This window comes from Triturus cristatus, chromosome 4_1 (genome assembly GCF_964204655.1).
Source record: "Triturus cristatus chromosome 4_1, aTriCri1.1, whole genome shotgun sequence".
Taxonomy (NCBI): Eukaryota; Metazoa; Chordata; class Amphibia; order Caudata; family Salamandridae; genus Triturus; species Triturus cristatus.
Window position 1 is genome coordinate 327,735,183 of NC_140585.1, and position 16,538 is coordinate 327,751,720.

General features: G+C 42.2%; 1 protein-coding gene across 4 annotated transcripts in view; it reads right to left on the reverse strand.

Annotated features, from left to right (window-relative positions):
• The window catches only part of IQSEC3 (IQ motif and Sec7 domain ArfGEF 3), a 977,131-nt gene that overhangs the window by 147,540 nt on the left and 813,053 nt on the right, over positions 1-16,538 (reverse strand). For all 4 annotated transcript variants that reach the window (XM_085652293.1, XM_085652292.1, XM_085652296.1 and 1 more), the window contains exons 8-9: positions 6,058-6,197; positions 4,637-4,762 (exon numbers count right to left, since the gene is read on the reverse strand). In XM_085652293.1, the coding sequence (XP_085508419.1) occupies positions 4,637-4,762; positions 6,058-6,197 (266 nt within the window). The remainder of the gene's footprint in view (positions 1-4,636; positions 4,763-6,057; positions 6,198-16,538) is intronic.

The following is a 16,538-nucleotide window of genomic DNA, read 5'->3' on the forward strand; positions in this document are numbered from 1 at the left end:
GGGTGACCGTATGTCGCCCAAGTGCTATCGACCTATCTCATTCATCGATAGCACTATTAAAATCATTAGTAGAGTCATTAATGACCGATTGGTCGAATGGGCAGCAGACAAGGACAAACTCTACCCTTTTCAATTAGGATGCCGCCCAAAACTAGGGACCAACGAACAATGTCAGAATCTGGCTCTGACCATCTCTAAATACACTAAGGCCAAGCGTTCCCCCATCTACTTAGCTTTCAGGGACCTATCCACCGCCTTCAACTCAGTGAACAGAACCAAACCCTGGCTAATATTGCTGGATCAAGGCGTGGACCCCCTGCTGAATTTCTTGTACTGCCTACACTCAGATCTTTCATCTTGGGTTCGTTTAAATTCTTTTGGGGAGCTTTCTTCTGAATTCCCCCTCAAGAGTGGAGTGAGGCAGGGCTGCATATTGGCACCTTTATTATTTATTTTATATATAAATGGATTAACAGCCCATTTATCTACTTCCCACACAGATATACCCAGAATTGCAGGCTCCCTAGACCCTGTTTTACTGTAAGCTGATGATGCTGTATTGTTAGCCCTCACTCCAAAAGCATTGAGACATCAGGTGGACTGTTTTGTTTCCTTCATGCACAACCTGAATCTAAATACTAATTATTCTAAGTTGCACATCATGTCCTGTGGCCCGGGCAAATAAAGGCTAAATAAAATTAGTATTAAGGGGCAAATTAGGGGGATTGTGTTTCCAACACTGAAAGTTTACAGCTCGCAGTGTATCAGTGTAGCCACCTACGGAGCTGGATTATGGGGTTTCAGTAAATGCTGTTCTCTTCAGGCAGAGGTAAACCGCTTTTTGCAATGGTTGCTAAGTACAGCCCCGTACACTGCCTGACATTGGATAAGGCATGCTTCATATCCTAAAAATTCTGTATGCACCCATTTTATAACTGTTTCTAACGTACGAACATTTTAAAAATGTTATGCGTGATTATAGCTAAGTCTAATATTTCCATGTACTTTTATGGCCTATTCTTTTTTATGCCGAATAAAGTTATATTGATTAATTGTTTATTAGTGCTTGACAGTGTGCAAGCATACTTGATAAGAGTTCAATATAGAAAACAAAGAGGACTATCATGAGGTGGAGATCTACAGTACATGTACCGGAAAGGATAAATTGACGCCCTGCCCTTTTTCTGCTAATGCTGATTGAGACATGACATGAGTGCATCATTCACTGCAATTAATTGAACTGAAAATAGGCCGCTATTCATCCAACCTTCACAATTAAGGGCACTCTTTTGCATCATGTATCATAAAGCTTTTCTTATTCTGTATTGATGAGTAAGAAGAGAGGGGTTAGCTTTGAAATTTTTTTCACAATGCTGTTAATTGAAGATTTTAACTATGTCACACTGTCAGAAAGGAAGTTATTGGAAAGTAAGAACAGGGACTGTTGTAATGGTCCGGTTTACTATTTCTATCCATTTATTCTTGGGTTCAGAGTGATGGGTGAACCTTTGTCTGGTTTGATGTACAGTAAAGGATAGGTAATACCCCTTTAGATTAGGGAATTTAAAGCTCCTTTTCGTACACAGAACATTTTACATATTTCTTAATGTTTTCTTAATTCTGGTTTTTCAAGTTCTACAAAAATGTTACAGAACATAATAATGTTCTGAACATATGGAACTATTTACTGAGTTCATTTTAGAAAACATTCCACGTTTCCATGTTTTCCAATGTTCTAAAACTAAGGAGAAGATTTCCTCAACTTTACACAAATTATTTTCCAGATTTTTTCTGACTTTCTCTTGTAAATGTTATCTCTAGTATCTCTAGGTCTGAAAGTTGTTTGTATTCTCTTTTAAATGTCTTCAATCATAGTCTTTCTATTGACCATTTGTGATATTGACATTGCATTTGATTTTGGCCAGTTAAGTTTATCAATGGAGAATGAGCTATAGTTGTCTGCAAGTCTTAACAGTGCACATAGAGATATTTGAGGCAAAGATACTACAAGCAACATGGCAAACAATTAGTCTTTGAATTCTGTTTCTCCTATTCAAATACCCTTTCTACTATTGCATAACCTTAGTGCAATTGATAGAGTTTCTTCAGCCAGGTCAAATTATAATGGGGAGTTGGGGTATCTTTAGTCGGTTCCATTTTAGAGTTTGTTCACTATCTGACAATAAACTATTTGTTTTGAATCTGGTGAATATATTTTCTTATGGTACTTCTAACCTATAATGAAATAATTCCTTGAAGGACAGTCTTTTCAGAGTTCTGTTTAGTTAAAGATATACTGGATTGCAGAATGCCTTCATGACATCTGGACTCAATAGTAAATGGTGACTCAGTTTGTTCTTAGTGATCAGGATAATGTTTCTCCTCAATCTAAAATTACCTGAGGAAAGGGAGCCTGGCAGTTATGTCCTCATATCTTACAGGGAAAATCCTGAAGGCAGCAAGTCTGAAAAAAGTCAGTGAAGTGGAGAGAGACCGTCTCTTACTGTTTCCAGAATTAAACCTCATAGGGTAACCAGGGTAGCAGAGCTAATGGCCATTAAATGACAATTGTAGTTTAAAAATAATAATAATTGTAATTGTAATAATAATACAAATAAAAATATTCATATATAATATGTAAGAATTATAATTGTATATTTGTATAATGGCCTCAGTGAGTTTTCTGGTCTGATTAAAAACTGAGCACCAGGTGAGGCAATATCTATTTACCAAGGTGGACTCAATAAAGGTATTTTTGGAAAATACAGATCGGCCCACTGTATAGCTTTGTAATACAGTGGATTGGGCCTGGGGGTGAGACTCCCTACCATGTGCCTCATTGGAATTGGTTTAATCTGTGAATCTTGCAGATTGGTTTGCTGGGAATCCTGACTAGAGATAAGAAGGTTACTTACTAAAGAGTCGTTATATCATTGATTATTTTGTCACTCTGCTTTATATTTCATCATCAGGTGAGCCAGAGCCTCAGAGCTCCAGAACCTTGCAGGGATGTCCAGAAGGAAAATGCCTATTATGCAGAAGTGATGTTGAACGCGATTTTACACTGAGATTGGAGAGTGGAAGAAACTTTATTTGCTGAGGTTTCTGTAATTCTGATCATCTCTGAGATGTAGTACCACCTACACCAATCAATATAGCAAAGATTTTACTTAGAACTTTGCCATCTAAGCTGCTTTAAGAAATATGTCAATGGCTTGAGAGCAACTATTTACTTTTATCTGGTTTGTGGGATTAAATAGTATCTGAGGGTTACACTGAGTTGGTAGTATTACTGAGAGAAACTGATAATGGAATAATAAACTTTTTGAAACATTTACAGAAATTGGAACTGAGGCCATCTCAACCTGGTGCTCCGGCTAATTGAAAAGATGACAGAGCTTGTACTAATTTCTCAATTTATTATGCTGTTCCTTAATTTTTGTAATCCTTTTTTAGATGGAATATCTAGTATGTTTAAGAATATGTATACTTGTGATTAATTGCGCTCTACAGTATTGTGAAAGCTTTTAGAATATTTCTCGGCCCATTTTAATATCTTTGCATTTGTTTGTGATTAAACAATAGTTGTCCACTATGGAGTAAATTTGGTATTGCTCTCCATTTCTTTTAGTTTAAATACTAGTGGCTTACCACTCACTGCAGAGAGGTAATCCATGAAATAATCTAAATATTAAGCAGATATTGCAAAACGCCCTGACAGGAGAGGGAAGGTGATAGTCATAGATGTTGAATATTCAACTGAAGAACTATACACAGTGCTATGAACCCAAACTAATTCCAGGAACTCGCTGGGACCCCCTCACTGGTCGTGTGCAGTAATAGAAATACATCATCAAATCTATCCCAAGAACAGCTCAACTCAGTGATCTGAGAAACTTGAAGTGTTGTAACAGCGTACAAATATTTCAAAATCCACAAACTTGACACTCCTGACCAACCGTACACAGATTGACAGTGCCTCAGTCTTTACTGAATCAGTTTTAAAATGATTGATAAATGCTACTGACAGTTCCACCAAAGGATCTCTGAATTCCTACACAACTGTAACTGATAGGCAAACTGCAGCTGATAGGGAAATCTCATTCTTATTCCTTTCTGGCCACAGTGGATGTTAGAGGCATACCTAAATATTCCTTTTGAATATGGCACAGCAGCCTACTTACCCATCATGCAGAAAAGGACAAATAGGGAGGACATTCCAGAAAAATACATTGCTGGATTCATAAAATCTACAGTTATGCAGAACAGCTTCTTTTAATGGCTGACCATATTACAGAAGACCAAGAATATAATGGCACCACATAAAGCCACTAAGGATAAGCCTAACCTTTTGTGAAAATTCAAATGATAAAACAAGGTATTGTATCTAGCTTTACATATTTGTTACAAATACTTTAATGTATGTTCCATCTAAGAAAGTCTTCATAAAAACTACAAATCATATTCAATAATAATATGCAGGAAGAAATACAGGTGACAAAAACTAGTTGATTCATGTTGAGATATCCCCTACAATATTAGATAACTTTGAAATTATGGAATAAAAGTGAAAATGTAATGTGAAAAATGTAATAACCTTAGCAAAAGAAAACGTGGTGATGCACACAGAACTTACCACTAACAAGTCATTGAAGAGAAACACCTCCCTTTGGTGTGCTGCCTGCTTCTGCAACTTATTTACATCTGTCACTTCAAATAGTCGACTACAGCAGACCAGCCGACGGTGTGGCACTGAAAGGACCTGTGGAGGTATAACCCAAATACAGTGGTTTTTAGAGTAGTGTCTTCTTAATAAAAATGAATATAATTTACTCTCATGGTGAAAATTTGTAAAGATCGATCCCAGAGTCCCCTATGCATATGCCAAATTCCGTATCAAATCACACCCATAGCCGAGATAGATGACAGGGTGGTAACCATTTCAAGCCAATATATCAAATAACAGATATTGAATTATTAGTATTTTTAATAAATATACCTTGTCCTACTTGGCGCTTCACCAACATTTACCTTCAGTGCTTCGGGTTGACTGCATATGCTACCCTCCTGCAAGGACTTCATTGAATAAATGATGGCTCAGTCATAATCACAAAAGCTTCTGAGACAATTCCGTCAGATGTATGTTTGCAAAGATCCCTGCATCAGTGCTTTTTTATCACCTCACGTATATGTAGCTACCATTATTGTAGGAGACACCACTCTTCGAAGAGAACGTCAACCAATCACTTCTGTGGCCATAAAACAAGAGTTCATATACTCTTCAGAATCTGCGCCTTAATGTACCCCAATAGGCAGTAGGTGTAATTAATTCATCAAAGTCAATCATATCACGACACATCCGCCTTCCTTGTCAAGTAGACTCGAAATTTGAAACTCTAATCAATTATATCAATCTCCAGTTCCTTTAAAAGGAAATAAAAGCAGCAACATTCTCATTCCAAAACATAAATCCCCAACCACATCCATTTTGAGATCTCATGACCAAGGGCCATTCTAAATGAATCTGACTGACTTTGGAAGTGATTCCTGGGTCTGGTGTATCCTTGCAAGTTGTTACAATTGTGAAGTGAATTTGCAGATGTTTACTCTGGGTAAAATAACTTAAGAGCCCTGTGCTATAGGGCTTGATCCACCTTGAATGAAGGAAGTAGTGGAGGTAGAGTGATCCTCATCTGATTCTCAGCTACAATTTGATGTATTGATATCAAGAATTTATAGATGGCCTTCAAGTAAACAGAGGAGACACAGACCTACACGGACAGGTGCTACCTTAGTCATTGCACTTCATTTTTCACCAAGGGAAGAATAACACTTCTCAGCAAGAATGAGGTCTAGAAAACTGCAAACCTGCCAGTATTTCCCGAGCCAGAAGGAAGTAATCAAAAGCAGAATGAATGCATTTTTTCATCTTTACATTTTGAACGCTCCCAGCCAGGCTGGGCACTATTCGAGATAGGTCACTTGGCGATACAGAACAAGAATACAACGAGATTGAGGAAAAAGATGGGAGTCAAGGAAAGGGCTAGGTGTACTCACAGTTTTCATTCCCACAATGGATTTTTCTACTTTGGTAACATAGGTCACATGGTCTTCATTGGACTTCAGCTCTTTCAACTGGATCCTCTCATAAATGCCAACCACCATCTCTCGAGGAATGTCAGCACCATCATCCACTCCTGCAGTCAGAATGGGAATGGACTTGAGCATCTTTTTGTGACAGCAATTGACAAGACTGCTATGTAGAGTAGGTCAAATGCAGTTGATATCACATGAACATTTTTAACAGTAGTTCACTGCAACTGTGGTACTGAAATCAAGTTTTGTGTTTCAAAAAGAAGTACATGGCCCTTGTTATTTCTATGACTTGACAGGTGGACCCTGTTGAGACCAAGGGCCTGATATTGGACTTTGGTGGAAGTGGTACTCTGTCACAAAAGAGAAAGAGTACTCTCTCAGCCAAAGTGAATGTACGTCCACCTCACCAGAGACTATTCCGTCTCCACCACCAGCATACACCTCTGATGGGCCAACAAAGTAAGGAGCGTCGGAGGTTTGCCCATGGGTCTGCTCGCCCTACTTACAGTGATGAAACACATGACCAGTTTTCATTGTTTGACACAGCCAGGTAAAACATGGTGCTAAGGGGCAGTGAAAACTGCAAAATGGCCCCCACGCCATAGGAGAAATCTCCCATGGTGAGTTGGGTTGCTTTTTTTTATTTTCCAAAATAAAATCCTGCTTTAGGATTCTGAAAAACAAAAGTTACAAGTTTGATGGATGGCTCCATCATGCTGATTGAGGTGTCTGTCAAACTTTCAAAGCATTTACACAAACCACCAAACTTCATGTAAATGCAAGAGATGTCCACCAGCTGAAATCTCTAAATTTAGAGGATGGAGTACCCCCACTATGACAGGTGTACAGCTCTTTGCCTTGATGTGGTACTTATTTCGGCCACCAAAGTAAAAATCAGGCCCTAAGTTTGCTTTTTGCACAGAAAGTAGAACATACAAATGTGTGGTTCAATGCTTACATAAGTCTCAGCCACTTGTAAATACTATGGGCCACATTACATTCTATTTTTTTGGCTAACTGAGCCTTTTGTCAAAGAGCCAACCACTGTGCTTGCTATGCCAATCAATGGGATATTGGCTATGAAACGGATGCTGTGCTTTTGCTTTCTCCTTAGCATAGACATAGAGGAAGTGACCTTTGCAGCTATAAATAAATAATATTAGGACTATCAAGAATTCAACGTAAAAACAATAGAAACACGACTCACAGAGGAGACAGTTGATTGCCTATAGATAGAATGTCCTTCCTGGGAATTTTGTATAAAAATAGATTTATTTCATTTTAATTTGCACCTTGGCAACAATGTCAGGGATCTTGGTGGTGAAAATTGTTGGAAGTGCACAAGTGCCTGAAACAGTAATGCCTTCGCTACTCCCAGAGTCTGGACTTAATTAAAAAAGGCATGATAACGAGCTGCAGGCTACTTTGTGGAGTGTTGCGCAGGTGCCATTTTGCAGTGTGTCATATGGGTTAAGTTGACAACAAGGTGTAGTTGAAGGACCGGTTTGTTTTTCATAGCAGCACCAACAAAAGAAGGTTACTCAGAGGCCAGCTACCATTGCTGTGCATGTATAACCGAGATGGAAACTTATGTGCCAGGACTCACCTATTCTGATGCTGGCTGAAGTACAGGATGCCTGCTCGCAATGCAAACATGTTTTGGTGATGGTTCAGTGACCTCGAAAGAAGCAACTTCAGTCTCTGTATCCTATACAGATACCATAGAGGTTTTGAATGCTCAGCATTGCCACTAGTTCTGAGGATTTACGGGTTGCTCTTTTCATATACTTCGACCAGCCCAGGCATTGCTTATATCTTTGTAGTCTTGTAAATACAACTCCTTCAGCTCAGGCTTATCATCTAGTGTCACTGAACCGTAATGCAAGTGTAAAGGAAATGACCATGGATACGATCACAAAAAATCTTCCAATTCGATTTATTTTAGCCAGGGGGACTGAGAAGCAGATGCATTTTGACCAACCTGTAGCCTTGGGAGTGACCACAGGTTTGACGAAACAAGTCTGTTTCTCGGTCTCCCGGCGCGAAATAGATTGAACTCAAGGGAATTCCTGGTGTGGCTCATTTGTGATCGTATTCACTGTCATTTTCCTCTACATGTTAGTGGGCGACTGAGAATCCCACCATCGAGCCCCAGTCCTTTATTAGGGAACCAGCGCGTTCTCAGAGTTTGGATGAAAGTAATGCAGGTATGCATGATTTTAGTTTAAATGCTGGTATCTTTAAGGGTAAAGTCTTCATTTGGCAGTGAATGAGCTATCCTGTGTCAGAGCTGTGGAGACTGACCTAAGATTGTCATGGTGGTGCCACTTTAAAAATCAATAGAATGATGTTTTGTTGTTCTGTGTTGTATGTTATATGTTTTATTATGGCAACAAGGGGAGGGAGCACACTGTCTGGCATATCACCACACAATTCGCCCTGAAAAATTGTTTTAAATGTTGTATGATAAGACTCACTTCAGTTCAAAGTCTTTAGTTTTCACCATTGCTGGTGCAGCAAGTGCTGTGTATATCTAGACATGTTCCTCAGGATATTTTTCCTTCTTTAGCACCCCCAAATTTAACTTCTTACTCTCTACTGAAGAAGCACAAATATCCTACAAATCTAACCTCTTCAGAGTTAAATCTAGCCACATTAAATCCATGCTTGATGCTGCTGAAAAGTGCCCAAAAATACTTTTTTATATCATCAAACAATCAAACTCCCACCCCTGCACAAGCACAGAATTGTGATCTCCTTTGCAGAGAAAGTACTGTCTATTGAGCAATAATCCATTATCCCACATGATTGTACACTGAGCTGAAAAGCCCGGTGGTCCTGGTTGCACTTTGACATAATCTCTGAGTCAGATTTTATTGAAACTATAACTAAGGTCAAACCTTCTAGTTCCTTTCTGATGCTTTGCCTGGCTTACTGAGCAAGGAAATGGGCATTATGGAGCTGCCATACTCAACTTCCTTATTGAACTCCTCACCGCAACTAGGTTGCCCACACCGACACCAATAACCTGAACAACTTTTGCCTGATTTCAACACTTCTCTTCTTAGGGAAGGTATTAGAAAGCTGTATAGCGCTACAGCTGTTATTCAACATTCAGTCCAAACCCCTCCTTGAAATTTTCCAATCCGGCTTCAGGCATGGTTGTAGCACAGAAATGGCACTTCTTTAAATTGTGGATAACTCTCTCCACCACCTATACTCAGGGAACTCATGTCTAATTGTGCACCTGGAACTTTCGCCTACCTTTGATACAGTCAACCATTATGATCTGATCGATGGAACAGTCCTAAAGTGGTTTGACAACTATTTTTCTTACCATTCAGAATTAGTGACAATAGGGAGCTTTGTCTCAGAGAAAAGTAGCCTAAAACAAGGGGTCCTATTGGGATCTGTCTTCTCACCAACTCCGCTTAATCCATATCTTAAATCACTTGGCAAAATTTAGACAAGACCTGGAATTCGTTATCATCAATTGTTAGTTGATTGCTAGAGATACCTCAATATATATTCCCAGGAATGCATCTCTCTTCTCTCCTACATCCTTGACATGCTTAAAAAATGAATGACCAACCACTACTTAAAACTCAATCCTACTAAACTCAATTTTCTACCAATCTCTAAAAAAAATCCAATCTCCCTATCCAAAAGTAGCTTGAATTCTTCTCTTCCCTGAACTGTAATCCGGCCTCTGTGGAGACTGGCAAATCACTGGGATCTGTCCATGATCGCTATCTGGACCTCCAGAGGCAAATCTCATCCATGGCCAAAGCACAGGCCACCAGCTATGACTATCCTGGAACCTCAGGAAGTTCATTCCTGAGAAAGACTTGAGACCTGTGGGCCAGGGACTGATTCTTTCAGATTAGATTATGGTAACTCACTCCTCTCTGGTTTCCCTAAAGTGTATCTAGCTCCTCTAAGGAGCGCTCCATGCAGCTGCATGATTTGTAACAGGCCACTGGAAGTTCAACCACCCTAAGGGTGACGTAGCGAGGTGGAACGAGGAGAAATGTTTTCATTTCACCTTGTTTTTTTCCTCTTTCAATGCGTGCTGTATTGTACAGCACGCATTGAAAGACGAAAATGCCTGCAGTGATTGTTTTCGTGCAAGAAGGTGCCCCTTCCTGCACAAAAACAATCTACCCATGAGGTAGGCATCCTTCCACCAAGGTGCAAGGGTGCCTGCGCCGGCGCATGGCAGCTGTTTGTGGGCCAGCGCAGGGGAGAGCACAGGAATGCGACATATTATTGTAAATATGTCGCATTCCTGTGCTCTGAAATTGCTGAAGCGTGGCGCAGCCAAAGGGCATGCGGTGCAGCGCTGCAGCACTTTCTTGTAAATCTGCCCCTGAGTTCCTTGTTTTCCTCGTGCTAATGGGTTGTTTTATGGAATGCTTGTTAACCAAAACTTAATTCCTGCTTTCTTGTAAAATGCTCTAATACATTTGAGCCAAATCTGAGCTATAAAAATAAAACACAAAATAAAGAATAAATAAAATGATAGGGGATAGTCCCCCTTAGGAAGGCAGCTCCTCTGACACTACTCAAATTAGTGCAAAGACTAGCCAGAATGTACCCCTGATAGTAGAGCCTGCAAGAACTCTGATATCAGGTTCACCAGCATTCCCTACATATTAAATGCAGCATGAGGTCAAAAGGCAAAACACCTAGCAAATGTTGACAGATGTTCTGTTACCATCCATTTTAAATGTGCTATATATCACCACATTTGTCCAATCAAGCATCCAGAAACAAGCAAATTTAAACGTTAACATCTAGTAGTCTGTATAAGCAGTCTTCCCATTTTGCCCTCTTGAATAAGAGTGTTTTAAGTTTATAACTCTGTTAGGACAAAAAGTGTATATATTAGGGAGAGCATGGCTGCATTACTATTGGTGCAGCATGTATAGTGGTATTGGGGCCTAAGGGCGTTAGGTGACCTAGACCCTAACTCTGGCTGTATGGGTGCACACTTGTCTTGCTTGATTGCTACACCACTGAAGGAGGGACACAAAATTCACATTGTTTGTATACTAATGACTATGTAGCTGGACACTGGTTAAAAAGCGGATTTTCTTTGTTTCTCACCCAGCCACTGGATAAATAACAAAAATCAACTGTTTAGCCAGCAGCCATGCAAATAGCAAAGAAACTCCACTATTTACCAGGCTGCTGGCTAAATAGCATAAACAATGTTCAATACGACAGGTGACCGCACAAATAGCAAAGTCATTTCACTATTCATGAGGACGAGGCCATTGGCTAAACAGCAGAATTTTGCACCGTTTGGCCGAGAGCTGTTCTAGTAGCAAAGACACTTGTCTATTTACCCCGGGATTGGATAAATAGCAGATGTTATGCACTGACTGGCTACTGGTTGTGCAAATAGCAGATAAACTTTACTCTTTACCGGGCTAATGTTGAAAACACAAAGATTATGTACTATTTGGCTGATGACCATGCAAATAGCAAATACAAAATTTCCCTATTTACCCAGTCGCTAGTTAAATAGTATTTTTGAATGGAAGTAAATTTAGAAGACTTGTGGAATGGGTCAGATAAGCAACAAATTGCAAACCCCCTCTGCACTTTCCTCGCTAGGACTACCTTTAACCCCTTCCCCGCTCATGACGGAACCGCTCCGTCATGAGCCACGGTTGCCGTGTGCTCATGACGGAGCGGTTCCGTCATGCCACGACCGTTGGCGGCCGCTCCGCCCACGCGGCGCTGTTTCCCCGCCTGTGTGGGGGGACAACGCAACTGGGCGGAGTCATGACGGAACCGCTCCGTCATGAGCACAGCTCAACCGTGGCTCATGACGGAGTGGCTCCGTCATGAGCACAGCGCCACCGCGCTGCCCCCCCACACCCCCCAGCGCTGCGGCGGAATTCCCGCCGCAGCGAAAGGGTTAAACAAATGACAGACTCCTCTGAAATGTGTTGTCTGGGTGCACTGACCCAATTCAGATTCACCAAAATCCTCCCCATCTATTTTTACACTTCTATCCCAGCCTCAAAAATACCTCCCTCAAGACATATGAAACATCCCCTTCAATCCCATTCTTCACAGGTGCTCAAAGACTTTCTGATAAGCCTTTCGCAGTGGTGTAACAATAGCCCCTGCCACCCCCTGGTGTCGCCTGGTGTCCCTCATTATCACCAGGTGTAAGTGCACCTTATCACTCCATAGCCCCTCTCTCACATACATTTAATTTGTTTCAAAGCTCTGATAAAGGCTGGCTTTACTAATCCACTCAGATATCCACAAAAAATACAGATCTGTTCTTTGCAGCAGGCATATTAACCCTTTGCACTACTTTATGGGAGTTAAATTGCCACGAGACAAAACTCTGATCTCTCTCTAGAAAGAACATTAACCACAAGAGTTATCTTGACATTTTTATTGTTGCCTGAAAGCTGGACACACAAGGAATTCAGCAGGTACTTTTAAATCGTAAGTTATTACAAAATACAGCGCCTCCTTCCTGGTCAGCACCCAGTGCGGTCACACCGGTCGCACTGCCCTAAAGCCGGCCCTGCCCCCTCAGCCTGACCACATTCTCCCAGGCTACCGGCTTTCTGACTTCTTCGCTTGTTCTCTCCTGAGTCTGCTTGTTTCCATCAGCTGAGATGCTTTCTCACAGCCTGCCTGCTCTCCTATTGAGTTTGTGTTTTTTTCCTGTGTGCACATTGGCCCCAGACTGCCTGCTTCCCTTCGTCTATCCACCGTCCCCGTCGGCTCTCCTCTCTTCCATTGTGGCTGCTCTACCTGATGCTCTCGCCAATCTCCAATCCACCCTCTCTGCTTACTCCAAATGTTTTGGCTCCATGCCCCCAACTCCCCTGCTCTCGCCCCTGCCACCCTTGGTCTGCTCTCTTCCGCTTGAGTGCTTCGGTTCTCCCTCCATCTTTACCAGCTTCTCCCCTGCCAAAGTCAGTCTGTTCTCTTTCACCAGAGTCTCTGTGCTCTCCCTCCCAATAACTCTGCTCAATCTCCCAGCTTTCTGTTTTCCCCCTCCTGCCGTGAGTCTGTTCGCCCTCCAGAGAGTCTCTCTGTTCTCCATCTGCTTCGTGGAACCGTCCTCAACAATTCTATGATGACACATACAACATTCCTGAAGTGGAAGCCACCCTGGTTCAAGGTATAACATGCTTATCTTTACTCATTCTTTCCATTCCCCTCTCTATCATCCGCAGTCTGTTCTCTCTCTCTTCATTCTTTCCATCCCCCCAGTCATCCGTAGTCTGTTCTCGCTCTCTTCATTCTCTCCATCCCCCCCCCCCTGTCATCCTCAGTCTGTTCTCTCTTCATTCTCTCCATTCTGTCCCCTGACCCTGCAACCCAGTCTGTTCGTTCTGCCTCAGCCTGCTGAGAGCTCTATAATCTGTCAGATGCTGGTCACGTGACATAATGTCATGACCACATGATACTGTCTAGTTCCTAATAGCCACTTCATTTTCCATATAGGTAGTCCATGGCTATTCAAGCAAGTTGGCGTCATTTACATACATCTGGTGTTAAGATTATATTTTCATTGAAGGCAGATAGACATGTATTCAGTGCTTAATTTGAGCTGGTGGGGCCCACCAGCACTCTTTTTTTCCTCAACAATCTTTGATCCAGAGCAAGAGAGAGAAAAACGCAAAAGGGGGAAACAAGGAGGAAAAGTGAGACAGACAAATAAAGACAAAAGAAGGAAGCAGGGATGAAAAAGTGAGACAAAGTGACAGTGAATGTCTGGTGGTGGATTAAAAAGGCATGAGGTGAAATTAAGAGTAGGAAGCGTTGGTATTCAGCACATTGAACTTTGATTGAGCAGGCCTGGGGCTTCTGATCAAAGCTTTGCACACGGCACTTATTCTTTTACAAATTAATCACTGCATTTGTCTGTTAATGTTTATTTTGGAGTTTTCATTCTAAAAAACATACAATAAATTACTAAACATTTCTATTAAAAACAATGAACATGCAATATAAATTTAAATCTGACAGCAAACTGTACAAACATAGTAAATGAAATAGCAAGAAATAAGCAATCATAGGCCAATAATGTTAACCGTTGGGAGAAAAATATGTCATATGAGGGGTAGTACAATTACTATGTTTCCTACATGCTGATGGATTGTCCACGCTACCTAAAGAATAGAGTGGAGGGTTGAAAATAGGACACACCAAATGTTAGCTAATAAACTGTGCAAGTTTGGCCTATTCTGTCGAAGAACTGGTCAAAGTAAAGTAAAGTAAGTATTACATTTGAGCCAACTGGAGTAACGACCAGTTAGGCAACTCGTCTGTGTCAAGATACAGTGTCAGTGTACAGATTAAAAATAAGGAAAGAAAAAAATTCAAAGATAAACTGTAGCAGCCACCCGGCTAATCTGGTGTGCACTAAAAGTGCTAGTGCATATAATATGGTTCATAAATATTGTGCTGTGCAGTTAGTCAAAGTTCTTAAAAATTGTTAGAAATGGGATTTCTGGTTGGCTAAGGCTTGCACCAAAGCCAGGCAGAAACCACCACTCTAGTCAGGGCAGGGAAGTTACACGCCAAAGATAACCCCTGCTACCCCCTTGGTAGCTTGGCACGAGCAGTCAGGCTTATCCCGGAGGCCATGTGTAAAGCATTTGCGCACGCACACAGCAACAACATCCCAGGCACACTACAAAAGGAACTCCACATAAGGTTGTATCAAAAATAGCCTTTGTATTCTCATAACACATTAGAATAGTAATCACACAATATACACTATGCCAACTGGCACTGGGCAATATTTACAAGGGATTATTTACACAAGGCAGGGCCACCTGGGCCACTGTCAGAATTAGCACAAATCACCAATGGTAAATGTAGAACATATACCAACTGTAACACAAATTATAACTGTAGAGCACAACCAGTAACTACTGGTACAATAATGACCTCAGCATTATCACAATAGCATCAGGTATAAAACCTATCCTGTATACATCACAGGGGCATAAACACATTATGCAATCTCTCACAAGTCTAACGCATTGGACCCTACCCTCCTTAGCATAACTACCTTAGGGGCTTAACTCACACAGTGGAACATAATCGCACTAGCATAAACCATGATATGCAAAACAACCTCATAATCATAAAAGACCACATTTAGAGGTATAACACAGGGTGTGTAAAACATACTGCATGAATTACATTTTCTAGCACCAAAATCACATTAGGGCCTGGTGCCCTATTTACCTCCCAGTCCCCCTGGCCAACTGGCCATCTCAGAAAAGGGGCTCAAATGCCCTGTGTCCCCAAAGTCAGGGCACACTGCCTGGCAGCGGAATCCAATTGTGCCACTGCGCAAACCTAAACGGTGCAGCTGCCCACTACTTGCTGGGCAGCTGGAAACAGTCAAATGGGGCTTGGGCTCGCAATGGCCCTTGTAACAAGTATGCCAGGCGTTGGAGCCACACGGGGCTCTGCAAATAAATACGCAAAGCGATGGAGCCACACAGGGCTCTGAAAGTAAATAATGCCCCCAAGCACTGTGGAGCGCACTGGCGCTCAGAAACAGATCATGCCCACTGTGGGAGCCACTCGGGGCTCTTGAAGCAAATGTGCCCAAACAATAAAAGCATGGGCCCCTCTGGACCTTCCTAAAGTAATTATGGCCATCGTTGGAGCCACCTAGGCTTTAAAAATAAATATGCCAAACGTTGGAGGCACACAGGGCTCGGTAACCAAATAATACCCCCAAGCCACCACAGAATAGTGAAAACTGGTGCAATAATGCCACCTTCCCAGCGTGAGGTGCGCGCCGCTGGTTGACTCTGGGATACAAATGCGGAACTCAACAAACTCCCCCTGTGTCACAAAGGCAGGAGTCAACTAGCGCGTTGTGAGGCGGTAACACTGTCAACTTGGCGGGATTCAGCACGTCTCCCCGGTGTCCCAAAGGCCGCGCGGGTCAACTACTGCGTTAATCTTATGATTTCCGGATTCAAAGAAATCACCCCTATGGTGTTGTGCGCGAGGACACGGTGCCCGGCTCAACCCCAGTTACCTTGTTGATGCGAAGGCAGTCCCCATCCGTCTCAGGCTTCTGTAGCGGCTTCGGGGAAGAGCGAAGAGGTGGCTCGCGCCTCCTCCAATCACAGCGCGGCTCCCTCGGTTGAGCTTTCGGTAACGTGGGGCGCTTCTGCCATTCACAGCACGGCTCCCTCGGTCGAGCCTCCAGTTACGGGGAAACACTCTCTCCTGCTGGGCCAATCCCAGCGCGGCAGAGAGATGACGTTGAGGAGACTCCTGGCCTGCGGCAGTGAGCTTTGAAGCGCCGATTCCAGATCAGGCCCCGGCCCAGCGATATACCTTGGCCCCGACAATGCAGGCAAGGCGGGGGAGCACACGCTGAGTCCTGCACACGGACACAGCGCTCTACTGGGTTGCAGCAC